The 22,165-nt window shown below is 35.3% G+C and overlaps 1 protein-coding gene across 1 annotated transcript in view; it reads left to right on the forward strand.

Annotated features, from left to right (window-relative positions):
- The window catches only part of LOC110095837 (transcription factor bHLH121), a 55,062-nt gene extending 45,911 nt beyond the window's left edge, over positions 1 to 9,151 (forward strand). Inside the window, exons 3-5 of the mRNA XM_020821555.2 lie at positions 7,660 to 7,787; positions 7,877 to 8,389; positions 8,647 to 9,151. Of these exons, the coding sequence (XP_020677214.1) occupies positions 7,660 to 7,787; positions 7,877 to 8,389; positions 8,647 to 8,811 (806 nt within the window). The 3' untranslated portion in view covers positions 8,812 to 9,151. The remainder of the gene's footprint in view (positions 1 to 7,659; positions 7,788 to 7,876; positions 8,390 to 8,646) is intronic.
- Positions 9,152 to 22,165: the final 13,014 nt, after the last annotated feature.

Consider the following 22,165-nt stretch of genomic DNA (forward strand, 5'->3'; position numbering starts at 1 on the left):
AACACAATAATATAAATAGAACTTTCCTGATGCATGCAAACTTCATTTCAATTTTATTTTTAATTTGGACTTTATTGTAATTTGAATTTTTTGTTTTTTTTTTAAATGTTTTTCTACCCTATGATGGAAGGTAATCAATGATCATAAGTAGGTTGTGCTCTTGGACATGGCAAGTCTTTGGTGTGCTAGCTTCTTTGTGGTGGTTGGACTTGGGCTGATTTGGGTTTAGTTAATGTGGGTTTGGTCTATTAGGGAGCTGGCGGATTCTTGGTTGCTTGGGTTGGCTGTTCGGTTTCCTGCCTGTTTGGTTGTTCGGTTCCCTGCCTGCTGGGCTGTTCTGTTCCTGCCTGCTTGGTTGTTCGATTCCTCTACCTGGGTCCCTCGGTTCCTAGTTGTGGTGGTTTGGTTTCTAGGAGCCTTAAATGCTACCTTTTTTCTCCTTTTGCTGGTTGGTTGTTTTGGGCGGTTGAGGGTGTCTTTTGGTCTCTCTTTTGTGGCTATAAAAGGGAAGTTTTTGTGGCTGTTGGGGGAGGAGAGAGTTAAAAATACTAAGACCTGAGGGTGTCTTCTTTGATAGCTTGCGAGCTATGTACCCCCTTCTCTTCTCCTTTTTATAACTTCGTTTCAGGCTTCTTATCTATTTCTTCTCTCTGCAAGTTTCCTACCCTTTTGTATCTTTCTTCTAAAGCATTTGAAGGCGTTGGTTGGCCGGTTTGTTAGCATTTGCCGGAGGAGTTTGCGGTGGACGTTTGCCCAAAGTTGCTGTGGTGGACCACTAGTTTGCATGTTTTTGAGCACTAATCATTTTACCTACTATTTCAATGCATGTGAGGTGACCTCTAGCTAGTTGTTCTGAGGGTAGTTTTTTTATTTAAGTTTTCTCATTGTATAATTTTCATTTGTTTTCAAGTTTGTTTGGTGTTGGCTTAATAAGTATTGAATTGAGTCAGGTTCAGCGCTCTCCTTTACTTTTTTTAGTCTAATTAGCTCTCATCAAATTTGGTATCAGAGCCTATGTAAATCCTATGTTTGTGTGTGAGTCTTCTCTTTCTAAAAACAAAATGGCTAATCAAAACAATTAAGGGGATTGACAACAAATGATACAACAATTAGCTGACCTACAACAACAATTGAACAATATGGCTAACACCCTGGCGAACTTAAATGTCAACAATGCTAATGCTCAAAACACTGAGAGTGAAGATGAAATCCCTAGGAATCAAAATAGATGTAATAGAAATTGGTATTATGGGATAAAAATTGACGTTCATGACTTTGAAGGTAAGGTACAACCCGAACAATTCATTGAATGGATATAGAAAATGTACAAATTTTTCGAATGGAAAGAAATCCCTGATAATAAAAAAGTTAAGTTTGTCAGCCTAAAACTCACAGGTCACGGTTTAACTTGGTGGAAGAATACACAAAATAATAGGTTAAGAAGAGGGAAAGAGAAAATTCAAACCTGGGATAGGATGAAAGAAAAAATACGTGGAAAATTTTTCCTTCTGATCACTCACGCACTTTATTTCAAGAATTTAATAATCTTTGTCGAGGAAACCAATTAGTTGATGAGTGCACTGCAATCTTTTATAAACTTCAATCCCGAAACGATCTAGATGAATATGAAAAACGAACTGTCACTAGATACATTAATGGGTTGAAATGGGCTATTCAAGATCAATTAAGCTTATATCATGTAATCAAACTCGACGAAGCTTATCGAATGGCCTTAAAAATTGAAAAACAACAACAAAGAAGTAATACCGAGGCACCTGAACTAATTAAGCGTCGACAAACTGGTGGGATAGAAATCCAACCTTCACAACCTTCTACTAAAACATTTAATGTGCGAACAAAAACATCTGAAACTCAAACCTTAGATAAAGGAAAGGGTTTGATGGGAACCAAATCGATTGAACCACCCAAACCTATTGGACCTTGTTACAAATGCGGGTTATACGGATATATTTTAGCTTCTTGTAGAAAAAATGACACCCCTCCTAGGACTAATTACCTTGAGAAGGATGAAGAATTAGAAGATGAGGAAGAGAAAATTATAACTGAAACAGAAAATGAGTGCGAAATAGAAAGAATTGATGTAGAAGGCAATTAATTCTTAGTAATTTGAAGAGTTTTAACTACTAAAGTAGATACTGGAGATAATTGACTTAGGAGAAACATCTTTCGAACCACTTGTACTGTTGAAGAAAAACTCTGTACTTTGATGATTGATAGTGGTAGCTCAAGAAATTTTTTCTCATAGCTGATGATGGACAAACTTAAACTGAAACCAAAACCACTTGCTAAACCCTACAAAATCTCTTGGTTTAAGGAAGAAGGCGAAGTTCTTGTCACGAAATAATGCACTGTTAACCTGTCAATTGTAAGCTCTTGATCATAAAATAATTCATAATGAGGAAAAGAACACCTACACACTCACTCAAAACCATAAAGAATTCATTTTGTACCCTCAAAAACACATTCTTGACCCACCTGTTAAGAATACCCAACTGAGAACAACGAAAGCAAACACTCTATAATTACTCCTTAACACGAATGAACTAAAATAGTATGAGATAGCCTATCTGGTGTTAGGAAAAGAGTTTGAACAAACTTATGAAATTCCCATAGCAATACGACCATTAATCGACGAATATTTTGACATAACCCCTGATGAACTACCAAAAGCTTTACCCCCAATGAGAGATATCCAACACCACATTGACTTAATCCATGGAGCAACATTACCCAATCTTCCTCATTATCGAATGAGTCCTACTGAACATGAGGAATTATATAAACAAGTGACTGAACTTTTAGATAAGGGTCTAATCAAGGAAAGTATGAGTCCATGCGCTGTGCCAGCATTACTTACACCCAAAAAGAACGGAACCTAGAGAATGTGTGTGGATAGCCAAGCCATAAACAAGATAACCATCAAATATAGGTTTCCAATCCCTAGGCTAGATGATATGATTGATATGCTTAGTGGTGCGAAATTTTTTTCTAAAATTGATTTGCGAAGTGGGTATCATCAAATTAGGATTAGGTCTTGGTGATGAGTGGAAATCCAGCTAATTCTATGGATATGGAGACTTTACCAGTTACCAGCTCCGTTCAGGGCAAGGATGACCGGATTGAAGATGTTTTGGATATTAGGACTACTCAGACTAGGCATGGAGAGCACCAACTATTCCTAGTTAAATGGAGCGGCCGTCCGTTGACTGATTGTACTTGGATGGATGCAGTGGAGCTACAAAATCGTCATCCCGATCTTTATCAAAGAATTGTTGAAGCTTTCTCATCACGAGATGAGATTCTCCCACCAGAGGGGAATTGATGCAACAAACTTCATTTCAATTTTATTTTTAATTTGGACTTTATTATAATTTGAATTTTATGTTTTTATATGTTTTTCTACCCTATGATGGAAGGCAATCAATGATCATGAGTGGGTTGTGCTCTTGGACATGACAAGTCTTTGGTGTGCTAGCTTCTTTGTGGTGGTTGTACTTGGGCTGATTTGGGTTTGATTCATGTGGGTTTGGTCTATTTGGGAGCTGGCAGGTTCTTGGTTGCTTGGGTTGGATGTTCGGTTCCTCTGCATGGGTCCCTCGGTTCCTGATTGTGGTGGTTCAGTTTCTGGGAGCCTTAAATGCAACCTTTTTTTTTCCTTTTGTTGGTTGGCTGTTTGGGGGGATTGATGCTGTCTTTTGGTCTCTCATTTGTGGCTATAAAAGGGAAGTTTTTGTGGCTGTTGGGGGAGGAGAGAGTGAAAAACACTAAGACATGAGGGTTTCTTCTTTGATAGCTTGCAAGCTATGTACCCCTTCTCTTCTCCTCTCTATAATTTTGTCTCGGGCTTCTTATCTATTTCTTCTATCCGCAAGTTTTCACCCCATTTGTATCTCTTATAAAGCATTTGAAGGTGTTGGTTAGCCGGTTTGTTAGCATTTGTCGGAGGAGTTTGTGGTGGACATTGGCCCAAATTTGCTTTGGCGGACCACTGGTTTGCATGTTTTTGAGCACTAATCATTTTACCTACTATTGTGATGCATGTAAAGTGACCACTAGCTGGTTGTTCTGAGGGTAGTTTTTTTTTTTAATTTAAGTTTTCTCATTGTATAATTTCCGTTTGTTTTGAAGTTTGTTTGGTGTTGGCTTACTAAGTATTGAATTGAGTCAGGTTCTACTTTCCTTAGTGTTCTCCTTTGATTTTTTTTTAGTCTAATTAGCTCGCATCACTTCCTAAATAATTTAAATATAATTTAGGAAATATTTCCTAAAGAAATAAACCCTTCATAAACATCGTAACACAATTAGGAAATCTTCATAATCAATTAAATAGCTTCTTTTGATTCTTCCTCCTTACATAATGAATAATAGCTTCCATATGCCCCACGAGGTCCCTTGTCCTTTCTCATTACTTTCTTAGCTTGTACCATAAGGAGGGCCTTAATCTATAAAAATGCACATGGAAGCATTATATTTATATATTTTTCTTTGCATAGATCTTTGCATGCAATTGCTTTATTTGTAGGAGCTTTTAACTTGGATTGATACTTTATAAGCATATCAATAACATATCATTTTAAATTATGGACATAACAATAGCATGGCATTTGGAATCAAAGACAACTAATGTGATATTTAAAATCATAGGCGTAGCCTTAAAATCATTATGAGATTTATAAAATTCAGAGATGGTGCAACATTATATGTTCTATTTATAGCACTATGAATAATTTCATTAAATATACATGGCCAATTATAACCTTTGCTTAATGAACATTTAATTGGAAAAAAACATGCTAATAAACAAGGGAAATTCCGAATGCAATTGGTCTAGAGGAAGAAAATAATACTACTTAGAAATGGGAATATGGGATTACCCACTTTAGCTTTAGAAAACTTAGTTCACCAATTTGTCCTTCAATGTTGATCTTCTTAGTTTAGTATCTATAAATAAAAAATTTTGAGTACTTGTAAGACATTCATATTGACTAGCTTACTTGAAATTTTTGTGAATCATAAAATTTATTAATTTCAATTTTTATTCACAATTTGTTCCCTTTATTTAACTTTTATTAAAATATATGAATAATCCATATTTTATTTATGCTTCAAATCCTAAACTCAATTTGCTTCAACATGCATAATGTATCATTATTAGTAGGGTTATGACTTATAACCAGCTCCTATATGGCATTTTAAACATAAAAACTAATAATAGGGCATTTTGTATTTAATTCCTTTATTCACTCTTTTAATTTAGATTATAATTAATCATAATATTCCAAAATAATTCCATAACATTAAAGGATAAAAACTATAAATAATTATCTTAAAATTATCTTGTAAATTTTGGATTGCTCTTGCAAGGAAAATCTAATCCTTAAAGTCCTAATAAAACCACCTAATCACGTCTTCATGCATAATATGAACCATAGATTCAAAGATTCATAGTACTGTCATGGAGATAGGGGAAGAAGATAACTAGTTTAGTGCATACCTTATTTGTACTAAGGAGTAAGAAGAAGAAGAAGAAAAGACCTAATTGATCTACCTTTAAACCTCTCTTCATCTGAAAGTCTTCAAGCCAGCACCTTCTCTTGATTTCAAGACCTAGGAATGGAACCAAACCCCTTATATATTGTCATTCATGCTCAACGTTTCACACTCAGGCTGCTCATTTGCTAGTTGTTTGTCCTCGCATGCACTTACCCACACTCACAATGCTTGCTCACAAACGTATGCTCCCCCTTTTTGCTCACTCGTCTCTTAGTCTCATCTTCTCACTCCCTTGCTGCTCCTCCGGCACCCCCCTCTTATGAAAACGGATCAACTATCCCTCTCATTTTTATCTTGAAAACTATCACCCGAAATCCCTTATTTTATATGTATATATTAACATAGATATCAGATGCATAATTGCTAAAATCCTCCCAATCATTTATTTATGTAACATACCCTTTAGCGGTATAAATAGATTGCATAGCATCCTGTTGAATTAAGGCATAGACTCATGTTGCACATTCTGTCTTGGCTGACCATACTTGGGGCCAATGCACCATGCTAAATAGCTGTCTCCCATCTAACAGATCCTTCATGAAAACTTCTTTGTGATGGTGCTTCCTAAAGCTACCTTTGGTATGGATTTCTAAGTGTGCTATTCCTCGTCTAGTTCTCTGACTGAAGACACTAATAACATACATTGGAGTCAAAAAACACTCTTTAATTTAGCTTCCTATACTTATCACAAATCTCCATAGTACTACTGGTGACATTGCCACTATCACCACTTGTATTAGACTTGAGCTTCTTCTTTAGTTACAGTCTCTTTATCGAGCAACATATTGCTTTCTCAATTCTTCTTGCTCTCTCCACCAACATTGAGTATATTACTTGATCCCTATGGGAAGCAAAGGTTGCCTTATCATATCCCTGCCTGCATATGAGTAAACTGGGAGCTCGCTGGGTGGGGTGAATTCTGCATTACTGATTGCTGGTTTCTCACATGAGTGGTTTTTATCAAAACCCTAATTGAGAAACCCTAAATCTAAATAATTAAACTTTAGAAGTACCTTGTAAAGTTCTGATTTAGCATGCATAAAACTGCAGTGGTGGCCATGCATACGCACTTAGTTTTGAAAACTTATTTGAAAGAGGTGTTTGAAAGTTTGTATAAGTTTGTTGCCATTCTATTTATGACAATTACAGGCACACGTATGGCCCCACTAATAACCATTATTTATATTTCCTTGTTTAGCCCAACTAAAAATATTTAATCTATACCTCCATTCGTTTAGAACCAATATTCGTTTAACTATCATATCTGAGTATCTCTTATACAGTTATCATAATTGATTATTTCATAATATTTTTAAGGATGAATTTCATAGAGATGTAACTAGGCTCTTGATTTGTCTGGATTTGAGAGTTGAGTAGAAAATAAATTAGTGGCATGTATGTAAATCCCCCCCATTTATGGATATCTAAATTGAGTATCGATGATATGAGATTGTTAAGGTGAATGTTTAGCAAGATAAGGAAGGACAAATTAATGAATATTTATATTCTTAGAATAATTGGAGTTGCCAAAATAGAATGGTAAAATATATCTATCACATAAGTAAATAAAATTAGCCAATGGATTGGGAAGAAAATGGTAGATTTAAGATACAATTATGGAAGTTCTGCAAAATGATTTATAAATAATAAGTTTAACACCTAAGATAACACTTTACTGGAACGAATGAAAATAAGGATTTATAAGATTGATCCCAGATAGTTGGATTCTTCAATGATATTTCTTTTGCATGCATAAAATAATTGCATCATATACGTCATTCATTCTTTTTTTTTTTAGTTGATCATGTCCTTAAACTAATAGAGAAGTTATTTAATGCATCCATGAGTAAAACGTCTAATTTCAAATTTACCATACAGATTTCTTTCTTGGCATTTTAAAATCAAAGAACTAATCATAGATGGAGTTTTACTTAGCAAGTTTATGTGGTAGGAAAATTTTTTCATTTTACTTTTCCATTTTATGGAACTAATTAACTATTTACTGGATCCATTCAGCACTTTGCTCTACCATTTCTTTCCTTAATCTTTTGAACTTATGTTGAATGGATGTTGATTCAATTACAGATCCTGATCGGCCAAAGAATGACAAGGCTACCATTCTTGGAGATGCAGTCCTAATGCTGAAAGATTTGACTGCTCAAGTACAGAAACTAAAAGCTGAACACACATCATTATCTGAAGAATCAAGAGAGGTGGGTAAATATAATCTGAAATTCCGTAATTTTAAACTACAAACTTTTCAATTTCTTATTTGCGTTCTCCACTTTCTTAATTTTTTCAGTTGACGCAAGAGAAGAATGAGCTTAGAGAAGAAAAATCTGTTTTAAAATCTGAAATTGAAAACTTGAATGCTCAGCATCAGCAAAGACTTGGATGTCTGTATCCTTGGGCCACGGTTGATCCTTCAGTTGTTATGGGACCGCCTTCTGCATATCCATTCCCCATTCCTGTTCCAGTAGCCTCAGGTCCAATGCCATTTCATGCGCCAATTCCCCTCTACCCATTCTTTCAAAATCAAAGGCCCGCAGCCATTCCCAGTCATTGTTCTTCCTATCACCCATACACTTCTTCAAGAAGTCCCTATGTTGAGCAGCAACCCAGCCAACACCTCCCCCCTCATCCCATTCCAAGTAATGATAATAATCATAATACAAGTCGGCATGAATCCCAAAGTGGATCCTCAGATTGGTTGCGGTGCAGTGGTTCAGATAGAAGTACTGATTTCAGTGATGTTGTGACAGAGCTGGAACTTAAGATGCCAGGATCTGCAAAACCTTGTAATTCCAAGCCAGCGGTAAGTCAGCAGGGTCCAACTTTTGTTTGTATTGTAGTTTGTTGATTCTGACAGAATGTTAACTACCTCATACTTTTCCCTTGTTTTGTCTATTCAAATTTGCTCATCTGTATTTTCCAAGGTTTGATGAATACTTTTCTTCTCTAATTAATTTAGAATTTTCTGTAGGATTTATCTTTGACTAGATGCACTGTAGGATATATCTTTGACTAGGTGCAATAAGTAGTTTTTCTGTTAAAAAGTCTAGTATTCTGCAGAATTTGTTAACAGAAGGGAGGAAAGGGTGTCGGTCGCGGCAGCTTCAGGGTAAGGCTAGCGAAAATCTAGATGGGAGCAGCTCGAGTAGGTGCTCTTCCCCACCTGGACTGCCTGCGAGCTCATCCAACAGCAATGGAGGTGGCTCGGTGGCCAACAGCTTGTGAATTTTTGTTAGAGTAAGCGGAAGAATGTAGAGAAGAGCCATTGCTGAGTTGTCGAATGCTGAAGAAGTGAAGGCTATTGGCATTCCAATCAGGGGCCTCTTGTTCATATCTGATTTCTCCTCTACAAAAAGTGTCAAGAGGAACCACAGCTTAATGATCATGTAGAATGGGTTAAGATTCTCTATGAAATTAACATAGCATTCTTCCAGAAATTTCAATCTACAATTGATGTACAGTAAGTGATATAATAACATGTACTTGTTAAGTTATCGAACCTAATTTTTGTTCTACGAAGAAAACATACCACATAGATTTAATTGTTGGTCAATCTTCGCAATCATATCATTCTGGGGCTCAGGCGATGAAACATCTAAAAGATATCCATTATTGCTACTTATTTCATTAATGATACTTTAAGAATTTTATTATATTTTCAGCAGCCCCAATTTTATTTTCTTATGGAAAGAGGGGGTGGGGGGTGTCATTTTATAATTTATACTTATATAGAGGAACTAGGTTTGCAATTCTCCATAATTAGATCATAGTAAACTTTATAGAGGCAACAATAAGATTAGTTTTTAATTGGGTGAATTTATATAAAATTCTCGTTTTTGTGAGTTGATCTTTTTTGTTTTTAAATTTTTTTCACACTTTTTTTTTATTTGCCAACAAAATATAGATGTGAAGTATCAAGTATTTTTGTTTAAAGTTGCCAAATGTCAAGTTTTAACTATGTGCTCCATGACTTGTTTTAGTCGTGCCTTTCTTACATCGTGGATTGCACTATTCTGGGTATTAGCAGTTGTGTTTCGTCCGTTTATTTTGTACTGTCATTGTCTATTGTGAAGACTTTGAGCCATGTACATAGTCGAATTTTCTTGTCCATTATTGAAAAATGATGCTTTAACATGCGAAGATATTTTATGTAAATGATTACTAAGCACCATTTACTTTTGGGTTTTGGTCCCTTTTTTGTGCTTTGTTTGGATTGAACGAAAGTGAAGGAAACAAAATGAAATCCAAATAATTTGAGTTGATTATGAATCTGCAGCTTTTGATTTTAAGTTCTTATCTATTTATTCTTATTTTTATTTTTTATTTTAGATTTTCTTCCTTAACACTGTCGTTATCAGGTCCAAAGTCTTAGATGAGAAAAGTGGAGGGTTGCGTTAGGTAGTCGGCAGCCAGCATAAAACTTCTCGAATAATCATTACATGAATCCTTTAAAAAATTGTGTTAATGCTATGACGTCCTCTGGAAGCGATGTGCTGTATGACATGAATATAGCAACAAATGTGCAAGGACCGCTACACCGGCGCCCGGGTGCAATGTTAAATTGACAAGGGTTCCCAGGTGGATGTGAGCAAAGAAGATAATTCTTGAAACTAAAATTAGGATAATAATTTGGAATATAGGTTCACTTACAGAAAAATTAATGAAATTAATAAATATTATGATTCATAGGAAGATAAATATTCTGTGTATTCAGGAAATTAAATGGATTGAAGAGAAGACTATGAAGATTGATAGCTTGTGATTTAAACTATGGTATTCGGGAAGGAGCCGTAATACAAATGGTGTATGTGTAATTATAGATAAGAGTTTGAAGAATGATGTTAAAAATATTAATAGAATTGAATATAAAATTATAGCTTTAAAAATTATTGTTGATGCTAAGATTGTTAATATTATAAGTATTTATGCTCCTTAAGTAGATTTGGATATGAGTGCAAAATTAAAATTTTGGAATAATACAAAAGATACCTCTTGAAGAAAGAGTTTTTTATTGGAGAAGATTTAAATGGACATGTTGGTAGAGATGTAGATGATTTAAAAAGCATTCAAAAAGACCATGTGTTTAGAATGACAAATGAATGTGGTAAGACCATATTAGACTATTCTTTAGGTTATGATTTTTTAACTGCTATTACCTTATTTAAGAAAATAGATGAGCATCTCATCACTTATAAAAATAGATGTAGTAAAACTCAGATTGATTATTTTATTGTAAGAAAATTAGATCGTTTAGATTGTAAAGCTATTCCGAGTGAATTTATGTACATAACATTGATTATTAGTTTTGAATTTTAAGATAAATGAACAAAAAATAAAAAATAAAGTAAGATAATATTCTAGGATTAGATGAAACATTTAAAAAATATTAACAAAAGTATTTCTAAGAGTAATATTTTATATATTAAGATTTTGTATGTGCATGAGGATACTAATGTTATGTGGGAATAAGTGACTAGTGATATTAAGATTATTGCAAAAGATGTATTTTGAATATCAAAGGGAAAAACTCCTAATTGTAAAAATGGTTGGTGGTGGAATCCAAATGTGCAAAAAAAGATAAAAAATAGAAAGATTTGTTATAAAAATTGGTTTATATGAAAAAATTCTGATACTTGGGAAAGATAAAAAGATGCACGTAAGGAATCTAAGAAAGAAATATGCGATGCAAATATCTTAGCTTTTAATGATTTATATAATAGATTAGATACTAAGGAGGGAGAATGACACATGTATAAGTTAGCCAAATATAGAGATATGAGTAGTAATGATTTAGTTCAAGTGAAGTATATTAAGGATGGAGATAAAAAAGTATTATTCTTAGAAGATGATATTCAACAAAGGCGGATGAAATATTTTGCTAAACTTTTTAGTGAAGAATGTGAAAATACGATTGATTTTAGTGACCTTAGCACCCTAAATGATAATAAAGCTTTATGTTTATATCGGCATATTAGTAAAATTGAAGTTAGAGAGACTTTAAAGAAAATAAAGTGTGAAAAAGTTGTTGGATATGATGATATTCCAATAGAGGTGTGAAAATGCTTAGGAGATGAAGAAATTTCTTTGCTTACTAAATTTTTTAATATTATTTTGAAGAATAAAAAGATGCTAGATGAGTGGAGAATGAGTGTGTTAATTTCTATTTTTAAGAATAAAGGTGATGCACAAAATTGTGTAAATTATAGAGGAATTAAGTTAATGTATCATACTTTAAAACTGTGGGAGCGAGTTATGGAGCGTAGGTTGCGGCGTGATACTAATGTTTCTCAAAATCAATTTGGATTCATGCCGGGTAGGTCTACTATGTAAGCCATACATTTATTGAGAGGTTTGATGGAGAACTATAGAGAAAATAAGTAGGATCTACATATGATATTTATTGATTTTGAGAAAGCTTATGATAAAGTTCCAAGAGAAGTGCTATGGAGAGCTCTTGAAAAGCAAGGAGTTAATAATGCTTATATACAAATCATTAAAGATATGTATGCAAGAGTTATTAATTGTGTTCAAACACAAGGTGGTTTGACCAAATATTTTCTTATTTCGGTTGGATTACATCAAGGATCAGCCTTAAGCTTATATCTTTTTGCTTTAGTCATGGATGTTCTCACTAGACATTTGCAAGAAGATGTACTTTGGTGTGTGCTTTTTGCTGATGATATTCTTCTTGTTGATAAGACTATAGAGGGAGCTAAAGATAAACTTGAAATATGGAGGTCAACCTTAGAGTCTAAAGATTTTCGCTTGAGTAGATCTAAAATTGAATATATGGAGTGTAATTTTAGTAGTAATAGACCTAGTGAGGGGATTGTGACTTTAGTTGATCAAGTCATTAATAAGAGTACACGTTTTAGATATCTTGAATCTATTGTTTAGAGTGATGGTGAAATAGATTGGGATTTTATCAGCAGAATTCAAGTTGTATGGTTGAAGTGGAGGAATGCATCTAGCTTATCGTGTGATAGAAAAGTCCCCCTCACACTTTAGAAAAAATTCTATAAGATGGAATTGAGAGCTGCATTGCTTTATGGTGTCGAATGTTGGCCATTAAAAGAGAATCATAATACTTAGTTAAGTGTTGCATAGATGAGGATGCTCAGGTGGATGAGTGGCTTTACCCTTAGAGATATGATACGAAATGAGCATATACATGAAAAGGTTGGAGTAGTTCCAGTAAAAGATAAGATTAGAGAGAGTCGCCTTAGATGGTTGGTCACATAAAACGACAGCCTTTCGATGACCCAGTTAGGAAAGTAGAGGTGTTAGACTCGACTTATATTTAGAAAGGTAGAGGTAGACCTAAAAAGACTTGGTTAGAAAATATTAGAAATGATATTTCTTTATTAGATTTAAACGAGAATTCGACTTTTAACATGACATAATGGAGAAAAAAGATTCATGTAGCCGACTCCATGTAGTGAAACAAAAACTTGATGTTGTTGTTGTTGTTGTTATTGTATTTTAGATTTTCTTCCACTTGGCAAGTATCATAATTGATGCCCTCACTTCCCTTTCCACCAAATTCTTCTTTTTGACTTAATAGCAGCTTCAGAGCAAAAAAAGGCAATCTGATGTCCGTTTAAATCTAAATGGTTATGTGAACAGAATTATGTTTGCAGAGTTAAGATAAATGTTTTATTTTTGGTTTGACTTAGTAATGAAAATCTCTACATATGTGATGGAAGTATGATAAATTATTAGTTGTCTATTTTAATTTAGTCTATTAGTTTATACTCTGTTAACATGCTTATATTGACAGCTTGAATGGGATGGGATGCATTTTCTAGTATTTTGAGTAGTCTACTTAGTCCATTGAATTTTAAAAACATAAATGGAGTTCAAAATCATATGACTACAGCGAATTGCCACTATTTTGGTGTCATATGCCTTCTTGCTTGCCGCATTATTTTGGGATTTATTGCAAAGTTCTAAAGGTGGATTTATTTATGGAAATATTTTCAAATGCTATTTTCGGTATATTTTTTTAATTCTGAAAAAATTCTTATATTTTGTCTCTTCTTTATGACATGTATGTTCATTAGACATTGAGAATAAGATTCATTTTAATATGTTGGTTGGAGATTTTGGCTATTAATCAAAAGATTTTAGGTTCAAAATTTTCGTATGTGATGTGTGTGTGAATTTACTACCTTAATGATTCAAATGTTCAAAAAAAATGTTGAATTTTTTTTTTAGCATTATTATGTGCATATTTCTTGGTTATGTATCATTTAAATGCTTCACAATTTGATGACTTTATTTCCGGGAGGATCCTTCTTACATAGTTGTGAGGTTTGATTCTTCCCGTTTGAGTCCTTTTTCATCATTGCACTTATTTTATTTAGTGGCTGGTTGTATTTGCATGATTGGATCAAGTAAGATTAGCATCAGAATTTTTTGAAAGCGTGAACTTGAATTTTGTTAAAAAACTATACTAGCTCGTTATTTTCTTGTGGGACTTTAAATTTATTGTCCTTCTATTAAAAATAATAACTTTTTTTGTTAAATTTATAAGACAGTATGTTGATCATGATTTATTTAATATTTTTATTTTGAATCTCATCTAATGTTTATTTAGCAATCCTAGATCTTTAATTTGCTACATCAATTGGACTATGATAATCAAAATGACCAGTAGGCATTATTTTTTTAACTATTGATATGTCATCCAAAATCATCTTAATAGGACATGAATCTCAAGGCATATTTAAATTAAAATTTTTTAAAATTAAATTCAAGGCCATCAGATTTTAGCAAAATTATAGTCTAATTGAATGCTTTGACAAAAGGCAAATCTAAAGACATCAAAGATGATCTAATTTGAGCCTATATAAGCCCAAATCAAGGGCCTAAAGTATAATTGGAAACTTCAAGACATTAAATGGTTAGTTAAATGATCTCTAAATTTGGCATGCTGATAGTTGAATCGAGTTGATCAATGAGACATCCAAATCAAAGGCCAACATTCGGCACCATAAAGCATTATAGGTCTCACCATCATCTTATAGGATTTTCCCTTAAGTTTGAGGGGGACTTTTCTATCGCACAATAAGCCGATGCATTCCTCCACTTCAACCATCCAACTTGAATTCTGCTGATAATATCCCCATCAATTTTACCATCACTCTGAACAATAGATCCAAGATATCTAAAACGTGTACTCTTATTAATGACTTGATCGCCCAAAGTCACAATCCCCTCACTAGGTCTATTGCTACTAAAATTACACTCCATATATTCAGTTTTAGATCTACTCAAGCAAAAAACTTTTATACTCTAAAGTTGACCTCCATAATTCAAGTTTACCTTCAACTCTCTCTCTAGTCTTATCAACAAGAAGAATATCATCAACAAAAAGCATACACCAAGGTACATCCTCTTGCAAATGTCTAGTGAGAACATCCAAGACTAAAGCAAAAAAGATATGGACTTAAGGCTGATCCTTAATGTAATCCAACTGAAATAGAAAAATACTTGGTCAAACCACCTTGCGTTTGAACACAAGTAATAGCTCCTGCATTCATATCTTTAATGATTTGAATATCAGCATTATTAACTCCTTTATTTTCAAAAAATATTTGTAGACAAGCCACTTCCAAAAAATTATAAATAGGCTCCTAATCTCTATACAATGGGGAGATGAGTTTGGACCCTTAGCTTGAGATTCAAGAGAATATTAGATCTCTAATGATCTTAGAACATCATCTAATCACAATCGTTGGGTCACCATCCAACCACTGCCATCGAGCCTCCAACCTCTGACGTTCGTCGACTACAATCTCATGATTATTATTGCATAACTATAATTCTTATGGCCTCCATCACAAGCTAACTACATTCCTCTAACCTTCATCTCCCATCGAATACGATCCTCCATCCACCATCACGTGACTACGATCTCCTCAACCTCCATCCTTGCCTGCTACTGTCCTCCGGCCTCTTTCACCCATCAACTATGATCTTTATATCATCATCACCCAATTATAGTATTCCAACCACCGTCACCAAACTACATTCTTCCAACCATCATTGCCTGACTAGGACCCTTCAAATATTTGTTTATAATTAACTACAATACTTGACTTCTAACCCCCACCAACCATAGGCCTCTAACCACCATCACCAACTAAGGTCCCTTTAACCTCTATCACTGATTGACTATAATCCTCCTACCTCCATTACCCAAAGACTATATTCCTCGAACCACCATTATTTGATTATGGTCATCCAACCATCATCGCATGACTACATTTTTTCCTCGTCTAACTATGGTCTTTTAGACCGACATCACTTGCTAACTATAGTCATTTGACCTCCATCATCCCCTAATCATCCTCTGATCACTATCTCCCAACTACGATCCTTAAACCAATATTGCTTGACTACTTTCCTCTAACCATCGTTGCCCGACTACGATCTTCTAACCATGTTTTTTTTTACTATTGTCATTTTTACCTTTATCGCTTATAACTATGATCCTACAATCACCTGAGTACGATTATCTAACCACTATTAGCCGATTATGGTTTTTCCAACCTTCGTCTCTTGATTATGGTCCTTCGGACTATCGTTGGCTCCGAACAGGCCTTTGACCACCATTGCACAACTATGATCTTTTGTTCACCTTCACCTGACTACAATCCTTATAACCTTCATCACCCGCTGGCAATGGTCCTCAAACCATCATTACCTAAGCATCATCCTCTAAGCACTATCGCCTGACTCTAGTTCTTCCAACCATGATCACCCATCAACTACAATCCTTGAATATTAGTTAGATGGTCAAATGATCTCTAAATTTGGTGCTTATGATCGAATTGAGCGGCTTGATAAGGAAAATCCAATGAGTCTAAGATTGCCTAATTTTGACATCATGAAGGTGTTTAAATGCTTAATGAATGCTTTATGATAAGGGGAATCAATATGAATCATCTCATGGAGTGTTCAAAAATTTTTTTTTTCATATTTATAGGCTTGCCAATCCCAAAAATCTATAAATAGGCCCCAACAATCTACATGAGAAGAGAGGAGCTTTGATCCTTGACTTAAAAATCAAGAGAGATCTGAGGCTATAAGGATCCTAGAACACCACTTGAGCATCATTGCTAGGCTACCATTTAATTATTAATGTCAAGCCTTCAACCTTAGTCTCTCGTAAATATGGTCCTTTAAATAATTTCACCCATCTATAGTCTTTTCAACCTTTATTGTTCACGGACTATAATTCTCCTACCTTCGTCTCCTACCAACTATGGTCCTCCGACCACCATCGTCAGATTATGTTCTCTCCAACATTAATTATTCTCCTACTATAGTCATATGATCTCTATTGCCTGCAAACTATCTTTGGACCACCATAACTTGACCATGGTCCTCCAACCATCCTCACCCTACTAAGGTGTTCTAGTCATTGTTGCCTGAATATGATCCTTTGACCTCCATTGCTCATTGAATATAGTCTTTCGACCTCCGTCACCCACCAACTATAGTCCACGATCACTTTTTCTTGACTATGAATGTTAAACCACTATCGCTTAACTATGGTCTTCTAACCACCATTTCCAAATTGTGGCTCTCTAACACACTTGCTTGACTACGATCCTCAAACCTCCGTCACATAATTATGATAATCCAACCATTATAAACATGCTATGTTCCTTTCAACCTCCATCGCTCATTTACTATTGTCCTTGTCTGACCACCATCGCATGACTACAATCATTCCAAACTCCATCGTTTAAGATTATAGTTCTCAGACCACCATTGCCCAATTATATTCCTCCAATTTTCATTGTCCGACTACAATCTTCCATCCATCATCCCCTAATTATGGCCCTTCTGACATCCATTTCCCGCCAAATACAATCCTCCAATCTCACTTGTAATTGATCACGGTCCTCTGACCACTATCACTTAACTATGGTCCATTGACCTACAATATTCTAACCAATTTCACTTGGTTACTCAAATGCCTATTGAATTCATCACCTACCATCATTAATAATATTAACACACACTTCACTTATAAGATAAGGGCACATCATTGATCTCAACTCTGACTCCCAACTTCAATAACTAGATTTATTAACACACACTTCATCTGATCAAAGACAAGGCCACTGCAAATCACTTTCTTTACCACACCAATGTACCTTTTCATGTTAGAGAGACTAGTTCTTTACTTAAAGATGCTAGGACGATCCAGCACGTCCTTCACACCTCTGTGATTCCCAAAGCCGGCGACTGAATCCATATCACTCCACTTCTTTCACTCACTATTTTTTACATTCTGGCCCATAGAGAATTCAATGCCACAGATCTGATCTTTCACTAGATTGAGTATTTGACTACCATTCGAGATCCAGGTCATAGAAGAAAGCCCAATCTTGCTCTAGGACACATCATTGCATATGTTCTAGAATCCAAATACAACCTTTAATATCTTGCTCCTCCCAACCATCCGCCACCCTTCTACTCAAATAATTCCTTCAATGCCCTTCACAGTACTCGTCTCTACCCAGGGGATGGGGAAGCTCAGGGGGCTGAGGAGGAGGAGGCTCCCGCTCCTATTCCTGAACATGTTCCTCTCCGCCAGCACTCTCAGCTGGATCAATTGGTGGAGAGATTTGATCAGTGGGAGGCTTGGTTCGATGCCTATGTTGCACATCAGTAGCAGCAGCACGACCAGGACATGGCCTGGTTTGGGGTATAGTTTGCTACGTTGTCTAGTTCCTTCCAGCAGCCACCGCCACCACCACCACCTCCGTCTGATGATCAGGGTCCCTCATTTTTCTAGTTTTAGTTTCCATTTTCTGTAGTTTGTTTTTCTTATGTTTTATTTTAGTTTATGTTATGTTTTTTATTTATGTTTTGTTATGTTTCCCTCTTTAGTCTGATGTATATTGTACTTTGAATTCTGGAACTTAGTGATCTATTTTGTCGTCACATTTTTTTTACTAAACTGCCATAACTGCTTGAAATTTTCTGGGTGTGTTTGCCATCATAAAAAAGGGGGAGATTATTAAAAATCTGAGTTTATGGATTAGACTTTTGATGATAGAAAACATTCATGATTTCCTACGACTGCCTTGCCTACTAACCTTTCAGGTCCACAAGATCGAATACAACTCACTCAAGATCGGGTAGATTTGGTTGAGTCAAGTTTGTATTTTTTCCTTTCTTGAGTCAATTGTAAAAGTGGTTCTTGATGCTAAGTAATCTTGCACACACACACTTGAGGGGTTTCTTGATTTTTTTTTTTATTTTGAGTACATCGGCCTGGACAATGTTCATATCGGCCAGGCCGATCCGACTAAAAATAGAAACCCTAATTAGGGCATCCTGGTTAAGCATCCATCATTAAGCAAATTGTCCTGGACGATCCTTGTATCGGCTAGGAGGATAGGCTCAAATCAGAAAGAATCAGCCTCCATGATCAATTTAGGTATTATTTATTTTAAAACATTGGCCAGGACGAACTCAACATCGGCCTGGACGATGTAGCATAATTATGCCTAAATTAATCTGGAAATTATGGAAAGAAATTAAGGCTGATTGATACGATCACATCGTCCGGGCCAATCGCAGAATCGGCCGGGATGATGTCTTGGATAATTGACATCGGCCAGACTCTATTCAGAGTGATGTTCAGGATGATGGTACTCGGATTTGAACTAATCTGTCAGGACGATATTGTATCAGCCTAGACGATGTAACCAATTTTCTTATAATCGTCCCAAATCATCCTGACTATTTGAGCTTTCTTTGTACTGATCGGCCAGGACGATATTAATATCGGCCTGTACGATAAAGTCGGTTCTTAAAATTCTATTTAAAGGACCCAAATTTTCTCAAGCAATAAGACCTTGAGTGCTACTGTCTTAACCTGAGAGAGCCTTGGGAGAGAGAGAGAGAGAGAGAGAGAGAGAGAGAGAGATGAACTTATGAGGGGGCGTTTGTAAGGGGGTTCACAAAGGTTGCTCCAAGCAAGGTTTCAAGTTGTCGTATCAGTTCTTCGTCCTTCATCCTTGGGAGGTCTACTTCAGCAAAAGGTCCGAGTTCTCTGCCCGCTTCTGGAGAAACCAAAAGGAGTCCGTTCTCTGCCGCACCGGGGTTGGTAAAAGGAGTATGTTGTAAAGGCTTCTTCACCTATCTGTGGGAGTTAAAGGAGAGACACTTAGTTAGTGCAATACTCGGAGGGTGCCTCCGAAGAGTGGACATAGGACAAGGTTTGACCAAACCAATATAAATTCGTGAATCTTTCTTTATTTTACTTTCGAATTTAATTTTCGCATTCCCTACTCTTGTGGTGAATTATTTTGGTTTTAATTTTTTGCTTTACCTAAACAAATTTTTTTAAAAATACCAATTAACCCCCCCTCTTGGTTAGCCTCGGGCTAGTTCTTAAGGGCTTAATATCCCTAACGAACTATCAAGACCATCATTTCCTAACAATAATCCTCTAAGCACTATCGCCTGACTCTAATTATTCCAACCATGATCACCCATCAACTACAATCCTCAAATATTAGTTAGATGGTCAAATGATCTCTAAATTTGGTGCTTATGATCAAATTGAGCGGCTTGATAAGGAAAATCCAACGAGTCTAAGATTGCTTAATTTTGACATCATTAAGGTGTTTAAATGCTTAATGAATGATTTATGATAAGGGTAATCATTGTGAATAATCTTATGGAGTGTTTAATTTTTTTTTCATATTTATAGGCTTGCCAATCCCAAAAATCTATAAATAGGCCCCAACAATCTACATGATGAGAGAGGAGCTTTGACCCTTGACTTAAAAATCAAGAGAGATCTGAGGTTATAAGGATCCTAGAACACCACTTGAGCATCATTGCTAGGCCACCATTAAATTATTGATGTCAAGCCCTCAACCTTAGTTTCTCATAAATATAGTCCTTTAAATAATTTCACCCATCTACAGTCTTTTCGACCTTTATTACTCACGGACTATAATTCTCCTACCTTCGTCTCCTACCAACTATGGTCCTCCGACCACCATCGCCCGATTAGGTTCTCTCAAACATTCATTATTCTCCTACTATAGTCATCTGATCTTTATTGCATGCAAAGTATCTTTGGACCACCATCACTTGACCATGGTCCTCCAACCATCCTCACCCTACTAAGGTGTTCTAGTCATTATTGCCTGAATATGATCCTTTGACCTCCATTGCTCATTGAATATAGTCTTTCGACCTCTATCACCCACCAACTATAGTCCACGACCACTTTTTTTTTACTATGGATATTAAACCACTATCGCTTAACTATGGTCTTCTAACCACCATTTCCCAATTGTGGCTCTCTAACACACTTGCTTGACTACGATCCTCAAACCACCATCACATAATTATGATAATCTAACCATTATAAACATGCTATGTTCCTTTCAACCTCCATTGCTCATTGACTATTGTCCTTGTCTAACCACCATCGCATAACTACAATCCTTCAAAACTCCATCGTTTAAGATTATAGTTCTCAGACCACCATTGCCCAATTATATTCCTCCAATTTTCATTGTCCGACTACAATCTTCCATCCATCATCCCCTAATTATGGCCCTTCTGACATCCATTTCCCTCCAAATACAATCCTCCAGTCTCACTTATTATTGATTACGGTCCTCTGACCACTATCACTTAACTATGGTCCATTGACCTACAATCTTCTAACCAATTTCACTTGGTTACTCAAATGCCTACTAAATTCATCACTTACCATCATTAATAATATTAACACACACTTCAGTTATAAGATAAGGGCACATCATTGATCTCAACTCTGACTCACAACTTCAACAACTAGATTTATGCTCGATTCATGCTAAAAAGTTCTTCCAACCTTAACCAATTATTGTGTTCCTTATAATTTATCAACGCCTTTCCTTCGAAAGGGCTTCAATTTAATCAAATAAAAATACTAGTGGAATCAAAGTTTAGGTTATTTTTATGAAGCTCTCATGCAAAGTAATCAAGTAGTGTGTTTTGATCCTTGTTATAATATGTGTATGACCCTTGTTTAGTCTTTATTTGAGCCATAATTGAAAATCATGTTCAAAGGCGTATTTGCATTTTATTTGAACAATATTATTTGATCATTACTATTGGCCTTATTTTTGCAATTAAGTTAACTAGGCTAAAGCCTTTGTAGGCTTGGCCTAACATCATCATTATCATCCTTAAATTAATAGGATGTAACATTTACCAATTCCACTTGGGAAATTCTATGCCAAAACATGTGTTCCTATCCTTTCATTTAGTGGTATACCATATTAACCACTTATCTCCTCTATGGTTATAGCTATAGGAAGCCTCGTCCTATGGTCATATGGCTTACCCTCTTTGTCTAGGAACCATCTAAATCCGTTCAATGGATTTTTTTTCCTAATTATAGGTTCAATAGGATACAAATAATCCGTTATAACATATTATTCTTTGAAGCTAATTAAATTCAACATATGATCTTAATGACTTCAATTCTTATGTTGGTGGACCCAAATCCTTACACCAAATTATATATCCCTTTAGCATG

This window comes from Dendrobium catenatum, unplaced genomic scaffold (assembly GCF_001605985.2).
Source record: "Dendrobium catenatum unplaced genomic scaffold, ASM160598v2 fragScaff_scaffold_1685, whole genome shotgun sequence".
NCBI lineage: Eukaryota > Viridiplantae > Streptophyta > Magnoliopsida > Asparagales > Orchidaceae > Dendrobium > Dendrobium catenatum.